At 35.0% G+C, this 13,884-nt stretch overlaps 1 protein-coding gene across 8 annotated transcripts in view; it reads left to right on the top strand.

Moving 5' to 3' along the window:
• Positions 1–13,884, top strand: part of DMXL2 (Dmx like 2) — a 172,201-nt gene that overhangs the window by 121,545 nt on the left and 36,772 nt on the right. For all 8 annotated transcript variants that reach the window (XR_004666516.3, XM_008953166.6, XM_008953165.6 and 5 more), the window contains 5 exons: positions 3,343–3,453; positions 6,721–6,890; positions 9,833–9,930; positions 10,359–10,524; positions 12,144–12,408. Coding sequence is in view for 7 of the 8 variants with exons in the window: in XM_008953166.6 (XP_008951414.2) it covers positions 3,343–3,453; positions 6,721–6,890; positions 9,833–9,930; positions 10,359–10,524; positions 12,144–12,408 (810 nt within the window). In the remaining variant the exon portion in view is untranslated. The remainder of the gene's footprint in view (positions 1–3,342; positions 3,454–6,720; positions 6,891–9,832; positions 9,931–10,358; positions 10,525–12,143; positions 12,409–13,884) is intronic.

The raw sequence follows: 13,884 nt of genomic DNA, 5'->3' as shown, positions 1-13,884 counted from the left end.
TGCAGTCTCAACTTTCAAACTTTGCAGGGAAAAGACCTCCTTAATAGGTAATTACTATTATATAATATGTATGCTCAGTTAGAAAAGACGGTTGAGGCCGGCATATGAATGCATGGATTTGTGAGATCCATGTGCATTCTCTCATGAGTTTTTACACTGAAACCTTTGTGTCATTTTGGATTTATAATCTTGTTTTTTTGTGTGTGTTTGGGTGGGTTTTTTGTTTGTTTTTTTGAGACAGGGTCTTGCTCTGTTGCCCAAGCTGGAGTTGAGTGGTGCAGTCGTGGGTCACTGTAGCCTTAACCTCTCAGGTTCAAGTAATCTTCCCATCTCAGCCTCCTGAATAGCCGGGACCACAGGTGTGCACCACCATGGGGCCCAGCTAATTTCTTTTTATTTTTTTGTAGGGACTAGGTCTCCTTATGTTGCCCCGGCTAGTCTCGAACTCCTGAGCTCAAACAGTCCTCCTGCCTTGGCCTCCCACAGTGCTGGGATTATAGGTATGAGTCACCATGGACTGGCCAAGTCTCTTGTTTTTTAACACAGATCGATCCCTATGATTTTTTCTTTGATAATAACAGCCCATTTGTTAATGTTACTATGGAATCATGAGGCTTATTGGGACCTCATGGGCTCAACTTGTTGGTCTTCCCATTTCTAGCCATAAACAACTTTTTACAATTACCTAATTTTCTCCAAAAAGTCTCTTCAGTGAGATTTCCATACAGTTAATGTCATACGTATTTTGCCTAATTCATTCTGTAACTAGAAAATTTTTGGCTGCTTCCTGGAACTAGATTCCATTCTCTTTTATACACATAGTTCAGGGTAATGGTGTTGATTGTAAATGATGGCATTGGCAAAGGAAACTGAAAATTAATGATCAAAATTTTATTAATTCAATAAATATTTTGGAGGAGTGAAAAATTGCTATGTTTCAGGCACTTTACTTTATCATATTTAATTATCCCAGTCTTCTAGCGGATAGCTATCATTATGTTTAACTTTATAGATGAAGACACTGATCCTTAAGAAATTAAGGGACTCATCTGAGATCACATAGGCATTAAGGAGTAGAAGTGGGGTTCATATGTGGATAAACTGTTGACTCAAAGCCTATACCCTTTTAACTATTTCATAATTTCCAGATCTGTGGGGGAAAGGTAGCTGGAAAATATCTCTTCATATAGATTTACATCCTTATAGTATATCCCCCAAAGTTTTCTTCTCTGCAGGTTAAAATAACTAGAGACCTTCTAGGGTTTTGCCTATGACTTATTTTCTCACTATTAATTGGAAAAGAAAAATCTTAACCGTTTTGAGGTTGTGTGCAGTTGAGTGAGAGTCTTCCCAGAACAACCTTAAGCTTGTGTTGTGTGTTTAATATATATTAGTTTTTACTGTGGGACATTAAGAAAGTAGGCATGGCATAATTTGTAAAAAATAGTTTATACTTTCTAATACAAAACTGTATCATTGGCTAAGCAATATAGAAATAGTGTATCCTGGACACAGTGGACATTCATGAGGTAATAAGGCAGGAATGAATGTCTCCATTTCACAGGTGGGAAACTGAAGCTCAGAGATTAAATGAGTTACACATCTCAGTAAATGGATTCTAAGTAAATGAGTTCTTCCATTTGTTCAGGTGAGACAACTTACAGTCATTCTTGACTCTGCTTTCTCTCATACCCCATATCCAGTTCATTGGCAAATGCTATCAGTTCTATTAATATCCAGAATCCAATAATCAATTCTCATTACCTCTGCAGTTACTACTCTGGTCCAAGTCCCTGTCATCTCCTAACTGCTTTATTCTTTTTACCTCCATCTGTTCTTTGCTTAGGAACCAGTGATTCTTTTAAAACCAAATCACATTAAATCTCTCCTTTGCTCAACATATACTGGTGCCTTCCTGTCTCACTGTAGAATAAAAGTTAAGAGCCTTACAGTGGCCTAAAAGGCCCCACACGATCTATGCTCATTTCTACTCTATTAGAATGCTCTTCTTCCAGATTCATGCATGGCTTGTTCCTTTACTTCCTCAAATTGCTGCTGGCATGTCATCTTATTGGAGAGTTCCTTCCTGGCCACACTGTATGAAATAGAACTCTCTTACTCCAGCATTCCCTATCTCTCAGTCCTGCTTTATTTCCCTTCATAGCATTAATTTCCACATATTATTTGTTTATTGTTTGTCTCTACCTCCGAAAATATGATCCCCAAGAGAGTAGGGACTTTGCCTTATTCACTGCTGAATTCCCAGTACCTGAAGAGTCCTTCACATGTAATAGATGCTTGATTTGTTGAATGAATAAATGGACGAATGAGCATGGTGGCTCACACCTGTAATGGCAGCACTTTGGGAGGTTAAGGTAGGAGGATTGCTTGAGGCCAGGACTTTTAGACCATCTTGGGCAACATAGTGAGATCTCATGTCTATAAATAAATAAATAGATACATATTAGGTTGGTGCAAAAGTAATGGCAAAACTGCAAATACTTTTGCACCAACCTAATAGCTATCTATCTAGCTAAATAAATAGGTAGATGGATGGATTGATATAGGTAATGGGAAGCAGAGCTGGGGCTTGATCTTTGGCAATTTAAAAGTTTTTGTTTTTTTTTTTTCTGGAAAATACTATTTGATTCTATAATCATTGAGTACTTCCGAAGTGTCAGTTATTGGGCTAGGTGCTGTCAGTATTTTTGCTTTGCTTTTATCCAGCAGTGGCTTTAGTTTTGGTTACGCTTGCCATACCTTCGTACTTCGACTAAGTGGAATTAATTTGTATAAATAAATTTGTAGAATCAAGGTGAAGGTTCAACCTAACCATGTAACACTAACTAGCCTGGGTATTCAAATTTTAAATCTTTGATAGTACCATATTTCAGTTAATTTAACCAAAGTAGAAAATATTACCTGCTTAAATATATAACAAATGATTTCACATCAGTTATGTAATTTCCATTACATCTCATCGGAATTCATGTAGAAAATATTATTAAAAGTTGTACCTAACTTACCATAGTTAATATATTTTTTATTGGATTTCAAGATGTCTTTCATTTATTATGAGTCAGTATAAATGCTCTTGTTATCTATTCTAATAGTTAATTGTATTTCTCCAAATTATTTTTCTTTTAAGAGTTTAGTAGTCACATTTTTTTTTGTAAAGATAATTTTGTGTAAAGACGTTAAAGTGTTCAGGAAGGAATACACTAAAAAATCTTATGTATTTTATATAAATTATGACTAAGTTTAATGTTTGTTTTATAGCTTATCAGTTTGTGGCCTCTTGCATTCTTTTTTCCTTAAACATATTTCCTGTTTAAATTACAGGAAGAGATACATTAGATGAGTGTGGTTTGAGATACTTGTTAGCTATGCGCCTACACACATGCCTTTTGACATCGCTGCCTCCTTTATACCGAGTGCAGCTACTTCATCAAGGTAATTCACTCACTGAAGCTTTGCACAACTTTTACTTAATATTGGAGCGATGGGGTGTATCATGTTTGTGTGTAAACATTAGGTAAGTCATTACGTGCACACCTATCACTGGCCTTAAGATCTTTCTGTCACATAGTACCCACTTACCATTTTTCTATGTATCCTTCAGCTCTATTCTGTGACTTTTGCTCATCTAACTAAGTTTTTTAGAATTTATTTACTAGAGTAGTAGCTTAGGGGGTAAATGTGGTATGCCTGAGGTTGTAACCCAAAGTGGCTGTCTGCAGAGTAGCCCTGAATATCTTGATGTCTTTTCTTTGAAAAATTATGTAAACTTTGCTCTGTGATGTGTTTTTATATTTACTTTAATGTAAGCATAATGTTCTAGTTATTTGCCAGCAAGTAAAGTTGATGATTCAGGAAGATCTGCCATATTGATAACAGTGGATTTGTGTACTTCAGGCATACTGCCACACCTGATTTGAGACATAACGATTTATATCAGCCTTCGTATTACAGATTAAAAAATTGAAACTATAGAATTAAAAGTGACCTGCCCAGGATACAGGACTATTTATTAGAAGAGTTGGGAGTGCGAATCCCAGTCCAGAGCTTATTTCAGTGGACTATATTTCTTTTGAAACCAACATCTTGGAAAGAGTCCCATAATATATGTCTTAGTATTATAGAACCTAGAACACTAGGCTTGATACACTGTTATTCTTACCCATGGCACTTACCCTTTAACCTATGAATGTTCTTTGAAAACATAACTATAAATAGCTATCTGAGATTCTGTGTCTAAACTATATTTCATCTGCCCAATCCTTTGTTTTTGAAATAGATTTTGCTGAGGTTTTTTTTCTATTTGAATTATCACTCTAATGAATAACCTTGTACCTTGGCATGTAAATATTTGCATTCCTGATTATTTCCTCATGCTAGTTTTCTAGCAGTGGAATTACTGAATCAAAAGGCATGAAAATTCTTCAGTCTTGATAAGTATCACCAAAATGCCCTTCAGAAATACTGTACTCATTTACATTCCCAGAAGTTTGTATACACGTACTATGTACCAACAAAAATTGAAAACAAAAAATTATAAAAAATATAAAATAAAAAAGAAGTTTGATGATGCCAAATCTCAACCCCATTGCCCACATTTGATATTAACATTTTAAGCAATCTATGCCATTTGGATAGGTTTTTAAAATGGTATCTCCACCTTCTCTTAAATTTTAGTTTTGGGTGATAGTCAAGTGGTATTGAATCAATTAATGACAATTTTGTACATTTCCTAGGGCAGTCTAAAACACTTCAAATTTCTAAAGCTGTGTCAAATTCCATTTTCCCTTTGACTGCAGTTAAAACATTGGCAATGAGAAGTGACTGGTGTTGTAGGTGTTGGTCCTGGGAGCAGTTTTCAGGGAAAAGTTAAGTAGCCAGTACGTAGATAGAAAAGCTGAGAAGAGCAGAGGTAAACTGCAGAGAATAGCCTGCCATTAGTAGGTAAATAAAAAGAAGTGCCTATTCGTGCCCCTGTTCTTTTTCTTCCCTAATAACTTTTTTCACCTCTGCAGGTTTTCAAATACATTCACTGCTCTTAATCTTACTTTCTGAACCTAATTCTTCTGACATGTCTGTGTGTATTTTTGTTTCTTCTTATACCAAAATTTTAATTAATTTAAGGATATAGAATGTAATATGCTATGTATTGTCATTTTATATTATACATTTTATATCAGCAAAATTATGCATTTTGTGTTGCTGTATATTAGTTTCTGAAGCAGAATATCAATTATTTGATAAAGTAATTCTCTCACGGCAGACAGAGATTTAAATAGTGAAAAAATTAGTCTGCCTTTCAGGTTATAAAAAACTAAATTTATTTTATTAATTTTTTCTGGTGTTTTCCCCTAAATTTATAGTGGCAGCCAAGACATGTTGCATTAATTTTGTGGTATGATTACAAACACAGTTGTTATATGAGTGTTGGCAGTGGGAAATTTAAAAGAGTTAAGATTGTTATTCAAAATAATCATAATAGTTTTTATTTTATACTTTCTAAAGAAATTACAGTGAAGCAGTAATTATTAGAAAAGCTTTAAACTATGTACAAAATCTATATAGTAGTTGAAAATGAAAAAAATTATGTGTAACAATATAGATACTTAATAGCATTGAGAGACCTATGTTGTAATGTGACTTTCATTGACCTCAGACATTTCTTTGTTTCTAAAATGAATTCATACAGATGGCTACTTGGACTAGTTTGGCTTCTTTCCAAGGCTTCCCAGAGTTCTTGCCAGCATTCCCATTATTGATTACCATTCTGTGTGGTTCACATTCATTATGTTTCGTTTTTACCTGCTGTAAGTCGAATATCAGTAAGAGCGTTATCAGTAATTGAACTGTTGATAAATCCATTAGTACTTAAAAGTCTAATAGCGTCAGTAAAGATTTTGTTGCCTCTACAAACAGCCTAGACCCCTGTCAGTCTTCTCCCAGGTTAAAAAAAAAACAAACCCAAAACAAAAAACAATGTTCACCAAAAAGCATCAGTATTAGGCAGCTTTAAACTTTTAACTGAAGGCACTAAAAGCAGAGGAACGTACATCATGATTGTAACTTATCCTTATTATTTTCTGAAACTCTTATGAAGTTTAGAGCTTGCTTTGAAGTGATATTTAGCTCCATGGCTAGAGAGAAGAATGGGGTAGTGGCACTGGAATCGACATCCAGGCCTGTGAGCCAAGTGCTTTTGACTTGAATAAAGCTTTCACCACACTTTCCTTCCCCTGGGCTCTTGTGGGGGACAACACACCTTGTGTCCTCTTGGGCGGGCCAGATTCACAGGTCCTGGTGACAGAGAAACCTGGAATCGGGCCTGGGCCCTACCTTCTTAGTTATGTGAGCTTGGGCAGCTCTTACGACCTCTTGATAAATTTGGTGTGCCGTACATGTGAATGGCCTGATATTCAAATATTTTTCTTTCTAATGATTAAGTTTTAGTGTCCCTATTTTTGTAGGGGAAATGAAAACAAATGTTTGGGGAAAAAGAGATTTGGATTTTATGTATCACATTATTGATCTTGTATTCAGAAACTTTTATAGTATAAAGTCCTGAATGATGACAGACTGCCTTTCATTCTTTCTTTCTGCTTCAAAATTCTTTCCAAAATGAATGCGTATGTGACTGCATGAAAAATTGTTTTTCTTCTTATTTGATACAGTTACGCAGATTATTATTTTATATTTCCAATTTAGGTGTCTCTACATGCCATTTTGCCTGGGCTTTTCATTCTGAGGCTGAAGAAGAACTGATTAATATGATTCCAGCAATTCAGAGAGGGGACCCCCAGTGGTCTGAATTAAGAGCTATGGGCATAGGGTGGTGGGTGAGGAACATTAACACGCTTCGAAGATGCATTGAAAAGGTAACTTTTCTTTAGTGGATTTTGAGTTATATTAAAAAAACCTTTTCCTAACGAAAAAAAGATACTATCCCCCAGAAAACCTGTAGTGGGAAATTTGTTTGTCTATCTTGAGGTCTTGAGAATTTTTTTTTTTTTTTTTTTTTGTGGAGGTGGAATTTCGCTCTTGTCGCCTAGGCTGGAGTGCAATGGTGTGATCTTGGCTCACTGTAACCTCTGCCTCCTGGGTTCAAGCGATTTTCCTGCCTCAGCCTTCTGAGTAACTGGGACTACAGGCATGCGCCACCACACCCAGCTAATTTTTGTATTTTTAGTAGAGGCAGGGTTTCACCATGTTGGCCAGGATGGTCTCAAATCCCTGACCTCAGGCGATCTGCCCTCCTCGGCCTCCCCAATGGCTGGGATTACAGGCATGAGCCACCATGCCTGGTGAGACTTTTTTAAATAAAGTTTTTTGGAGATTACAAAAACTTGACCTTTATAAAATGTCCATGCAGTATGATATTGTGTCTTTCTATATAGGCTGAATTTATAATACATCCATGGAATAATAATATTTTCTGTTATTAGTTGAGGTGTGCCCTGGTTTAAGAAAATGGAAAAATCTAACTTTAGAAAGTAAACTTGAGTTCTTGTTTGTTATTTACAATACATTAAAAAACTCTTTTTATACAAAGGACTCTCTGCATCACTAGTTGAATAAGTAGCAAACGTTCTTTGCACACTTGAAATCTCATTGGATAAAAACAGTTTTGATTTGTATGTACTTGAAGAACATATCTGTGGCAGCAAGTGAAATGGCTATCAAAGTTTTTAAGGCAGGTTTTTGGAGTCAGTTTTCTGGTAGATTCCTTTTAGGAAAAAAATTCAGTTCAGCTCTCCACCAGGTTTGGTGCCAGTTGCTTTTCATAAATAATTCCATGTTATGTTCTAATCAACCCCATGTCATCATCTCCATTTTACATATGATGGAACTAAGATTCAGAGAGGATAGGTAACAAGCCCAAACTCCAGTCATTTATAAATGTTAGATTTAGCCTGTGCCTTTTCTACTTTAGCAGGATTAGGAAAGTGGAATTCTTATTCATATTTTCCTTTTAGTCCTTTGGAATACCCTGGAGTACAATCAGTGGTACTATATTTGTGAAGTATCAATTTGTTTCTCTGAAGGATGCAAAGACCTTTTCCTGATTTATTCCTTAATAGTAGTTCCCCAGAGAAGACTCAACTGGTAAACTTATGTAAAATGCATGTTCTCCATCCCATAACCAGAGATTTTAATTTGGTAGTGGTAGGGCTGAGGTTTCTTCATCTTAATCAGCATCCCATGATTCTGGTGTGCGTGGTTCTCAGATCACAGTTTTAAATGTGAGTATAAAAGTATTATTTTACTGTTACGTGTAAGGCTGCCAACAAAATATCAGTATTTCTTTTCTGAAAATAAGCACAGATATAAGAAGGAATTCATTCCTGCACCAACTAAAAAATGTGATATCTGATGTACAGGAAAAGTTAATTGTTAAAGGATATAAATGATACAGTTTCTACATTAAATTTTTTATATTCCAAAGCACTGGATAAAAGAGGACATATTTTATCTGAAATGTTTCAGATGTATCCCACAAAGATTTTACTTCTTGTCAACATGTGTCTTGTCATTATGATTATCTGTGATCATATACACATGATTTATTTCCATAAGTAATTTATTTCTTAAAATTAAATCAAAGGGATATGTACATTTTCTGCCTCAAAATGTATATTATAAATCAGCTGAATACAAATAAAATTCCTCTAAAAATGATCTAACATATTGAAGCACTAAGTTAAATGATAGGGGGCAGACAACACAATTGAAAGGGGGAAGGGAAAAGAGTATTGAGAGTAAAGCATTTTCTTTTTTCTTTTTTTTCTTTCTTTCTTTTTTTTTTTCTTTGAGACAGAGTCTTGCACTGTCGCCCAGGCTGGATTGCAATGGCGTGATTTCGGCTCACTGCAACCTCCTCTTCCTGGGTTGAAGCAATTCTCCCAACCAGCCTCCAAGTAGCTGGGACTACAGGCGTGCGCCACCATGCCTGGCTAATTTTTGTATTATTAGTAGAGACGGGGTTTCACCACGTTGGCCAGACTGCCCTCGAACTCCTGACCTCAAGTGATCTGCCTGTCTTGGCCTCCCAAAATGCTGGGATTACAGGCATGAACCACTGCGTCCGGCCCGAGAGTAAAGCATTTTCATGATGTAATTTTAGATGTCTTTTCCCTTTCTCCCATACCTTAGTATTATAGCTTCCTGCTTTGCCATCAATGTGAGCTAATTAATAAAACATCCACTGTTGTTTTGTCATTATGCCTTTCAACTTAATGATTTGCAGAGGCTATATCTCAGCATCTTGGAAAAATAAGGTATGGCCTATATGCTCTTATGTTTAAGACAGTATGATTGCATACAATATAACATGTTGAATTTTCAAGAAAAAGCTCACATCTATTGAATATTCTGCCTTCTTTATTGCTTTCTATGTTAGTTTCAGTTCTACGTGGTTTCTATTCCCTTTTCTAACCCTTACTGTGTGACTGTAGGCAATTCACTTAACCTTTCTGTCTCAGTCACTTCATCTATTAAATGGGAATAATGATAGTACCTCTTGGTTTGTAGTGACGCAATAAGATAACAAAAGGTGCATAGACTCGTGCCCAGTACGTGGTAAATAGTCAATAAGTGCTGGCTGTAATTAGGATTTTTACCATAATTACTGGCTTGCAAATGGTTATCTCTAGGAGCATGTATTAATATTACAACCTACTGGAGATTGTGAAACAGAACCAACTTTTTCTGTCTCCACAGTTTCTATCAGCCATGGAAGTAGCAGGGGAACATTATTGTTGATTAATTGATTGTAATTCTTATGTCAAATTGTGAATTTAATATTTTATTTTTCATTTAGGTTGCCAAAGCTTCTTTTCAAAGGAACAATGATGCCTTAGATGCTGCACTATTCTACCTTTCAATGAAGAAGAAAGCAGTAGTGTGGGGTCTGTTTAGGTAAGTTGCCTTGACACTTAACGTGATTCAAGAGAATGAAGATTGTGCTGTGAGTAAGAAACCTAATGCTTTTGAAAATAATTAGGTATATGAGCTTCATCAAATCCACTTCTATGCGACTTGGTTCCTTTAGCTGAAAAAAATGGGTAAAATATCTTTTCAGCTTAATCTAAAGGGTGGGATGTTTTAAAAGTTGATAAAAGCACTTTGCAAAGTAAAAAATGCTGTTTCCTAGTTATGTATACATAAGGCATTATTGACCTTCCTTCTTAGAAGAAGTGAAGAGATGCTTGATAACAAATGCCTGTCCTTGAAGTTATTGTTCTTCTTTTAGATTTCTGTTTGAGGTTTTTATTTTATATTATTATACATTCTGTAGAACCTTTTAAATTTGGTTTAACCACTTTATGTTTATGCTCGGTTCCCAGGTCACAGCATGATGAAAAAATGACAACATTTTTCAGCCACAACTTTAATGAAGATAGATGGCGAAAAGCTGCTTTGAAAAATGCTTTTTCCTTACTTGGAAAACAACGCTTTGAACAATCAGCTGCTTTTTTCTTGCTAGCTGGTTCATTGAAAGATGCCATAGAGGTATAAATAAGAAAACGCACTATATAATACTTGTAAAAGATTGAAAACCTAAGAAGGTTGTAGAGGAGATTGTAACTTTTGGTCATATGTTTGTTAGGACACAGAATAACTACAGAGGTTGCTGTACTTAAAATAGTGGCACTGTGGTAAAGGAAAATATGAATAAATTCAAGGGAGAAACAAATGAAAAATTTCAGGCTGGGCATGGTGGCTCACGCCTGTAATCCCAGCTCTTTGGGAGGCCAGGGAGGGTAGATCACCTGAGGTCAGGAGTTCAAGACCAGCCTGGCCAACATGGCAAAACTCTATGTCTACTAAAAATACAAAAATTAGCCAGGTGTGGTGGCACGTACCTATAGTCCCAGCTACTCGGGAGGCTGAGGCAAGAGAATCACTTGAACCCGAGAGGCGGAGGTTGCAGTGAGGTGAGATTGCGCCACTACACTCCAGCCTGGGCGACAGAGTGAGACTCCATCTCAAAAAGAAAAAAAGAAAAATTTCATATATGGCACATTGCATTTCAAGACTATGTGTAAAATGTATGAAAAAGATGCTGAAAAATAGTTCATGAATGTCTTCTTCCAGACCATCTTGTGATTCTGAACTGTTTAAAGTACATAGGTCACAACCTCCTTATTCTGTGCAGAAAGGCAGATACATTAAGCTGTTTTTTTTAAATGAAATTCATAAATAAGGAACTGAAACTCCAGTTTGTACTGTTTTATAATAGTTTATAATATTAGAATATTATATTAGAAAACGATGTGAGGAGGTAAAACTTCCCACTTTTTGATATGTAATCCTAGCAGCTGATTATGAGAGTAATTACAAATGTTTCTGTTTACTTCTGATATCTTCCTCTTAGATTACTATCATGAACAATATGAACAGGTAAAGGACAAATACAATTGGAAATAATATATGATAGAAAAACAGGAAATATTCAATTAAGTGAAAGTACTTTAGTATTTTTAATTTAGAATTAGTTGGGTTTTTTTTTTTACAATTATCCCAGGCATATGAGTTTCTTTTTTTAAATAACAAATACTTAAGATTTTAAAATTGGAAGTTTAGCTTAGAAGTTATTCAAGCAAAGAGAAGTGTTGACTGAGAGATGCTCATATTGCCTAAATGACCTCAAATGCTCAGAACTGGTAGTTGCATTAGAATACAGGCTCCCAGAGACTATGAATAGAACATATGGCTGTATTTCATAATTTATTTACTATTTAAATACGAGGCAGATAGTAATAATTATGATTATGCAGAAATATATTTGGAAATTAAGAGGAAGTGGTATATAAATTCTAGTGTCATATATAGTATTTAATTTAAAAATGAATGTTATTTAAGTTGATCTTAAGTCTGACATGATATTAATATACTTTGTTTCATGCTTATTTTATAAATGATTTGTCTAGTTTGGAAGCTACTGGGTTCCAACCTGTTACTCTTTTTGCTATTCTTTAATCTCCTATCAATCATTTAACTACCCTTCACTGTCCCTTCGCCCACCATTAGGATATAAATGGTAGATAATTTCAGGGTATTGATGGGATATTTCATCTCTCTAAATAATTATCATTAAGTAAGATAAGTATTAATATTTAAATTTGCAGGTATGTCTTGAAAAAATGGAAGATATTCAGCTAGCCATGGTTATTGCCCGTTTATATGAATCTGAATTTGAGACTTCATCCACTTATATATCCATCCTAAATCAGAAGATTTTGGGTTGCCAAAAGGATGGCTCAGGATTCAGTTGCAAAAGATTACATCCTGATCCTTTCCTGCGTAGTCTTGCCTATTGGGTAATGAAAGATTACACCCGAGCCTTGGACACGTTACTGGAACAAACACCAAAGGAGGATGATGAACATCAAGGTAGGACATTTTGTGGATTTCTTTTTTTTCTTTTTTAAAGGAAGAGACACTTTCTGAACTAATGTTCACTTAGATTAAGAAAAATCATTACCAGATTTGCTTTTCAACTTTCAGAATTTATTATTAAAATTTCTTGTGTGTCTAAAGGATTAGATAGGATTACCATCCTATTCTAATTACGTATATATTTAACAAGCATACAAAATGTTTGCCACATTCTGTAGCTCTTTTTACATAATCATATAGCCATTTTTTTTAAATGGAAATTTTGGCTGTTACACGTATTGGTTTGTCACATGGGCCTGGAAAAACTTTATGCCTCTGTGGTAAATATTCTTTTTTCCTTGTTATCCTAAATAATTTAGATATTACAAGCACTTAAAGGATATTTATCAGCGTTGTTTTCAATAATTTGAAAGGAATGGAACATTTTAAGTTTTTGTCAATAGAATAGTTAAATACATTTTAATATATCCACATATAGAAACAGTGTGTCATTAAAAATTGAGGTAGATACATATGTTAATATGTGCTGTATTTTTAAGTGAAAAAAGTAAGATGGACAGCAGTGTGGTTCTTGTTGCATTTGGCATATGTATGTTGTACAAACATGCACCTGAATGTGCACACATGTTATGTCTGCCTCCTCCATTTCCTTTGGTTGTTTCCTGAAACAAATCATAAGAAATGAAATACTGGTCATTGGTCACTGGCTACCTTTTGGGAATAAAAATGAGGAGATCCTTGTCTTTGACTTTTGACAACTTGACCGTGTGCTTTTTAGGATCTTTTTAGGTTGAATCTATTTGGGATTATTTGAACACCCTGGACCTAGATGCCTATCTCTTTCCCAAGACTTGGGAATTTTGGGCTGTTACTTTATTAAATATGTTTTCCTCACCTTTTCCCTTTTCTTCTTCTTCTGGAATGCCCATAATATGAATATTTGTTTACTTAATAGTGTCCCATAAATCCTGTAGGCTTTCTTCATTCTTTTTTTCTGTTCCTCCTTCTTCCTTTTTTTTTGGTTTGCCTGAGTTATTTCAAAAGACCTGTTTTCAAGTTCAGAAATTCTTTCTTCTGCTCGATCTAGTCTGTTGTTGAAGCTCTTGATTATATTTTTTATTTCATTCATTGAATTTTTTAGCTCTAGTATTTCTGTTTGGTTCTTTTGTATGATATCTGTCTCCTTGGTGAATTTCAAATTCACATCATGTATTCTTTTCCTGATTTCATTTAGTTGTATATCTGTATTCTTTTGTATCTGAATGAGTTTCCTTAAGACTATGATTTCCTTAAGAATTATTTTTCTGGCATTTCATGTTTCCTTATGACTGGGGTCTGTTACTGGAGAATTAGTATTTTCCTTTCCATTCTTTTCCTTTGGTGTCATATTTCTTTGCTTTCTCATGGTTGGTGTGTTTCTACATTGATTTCTATGTATCTGGCAGGAAAAGTTGCCTCTTCTAATTTTAT

This window comes from Pan paniscus, chromosome 16 (genome assembly GCF_029289425.2).
Source record: "Pan paniscus chromosome 16, NHGRI_mPanPan1-v2.0_pri, whole genome shotgun sequence".
NCBI classification, from domain to species: Eukaryota; Metazoa; Chordata; class Mammalia; order Primates; family Hominidae; genus Pan; species Pan paniscus.
Note: the sequence above shows the minus strand (reverse complement) of the source record. Positions and strands in the feature narration are given on the sequence as shown.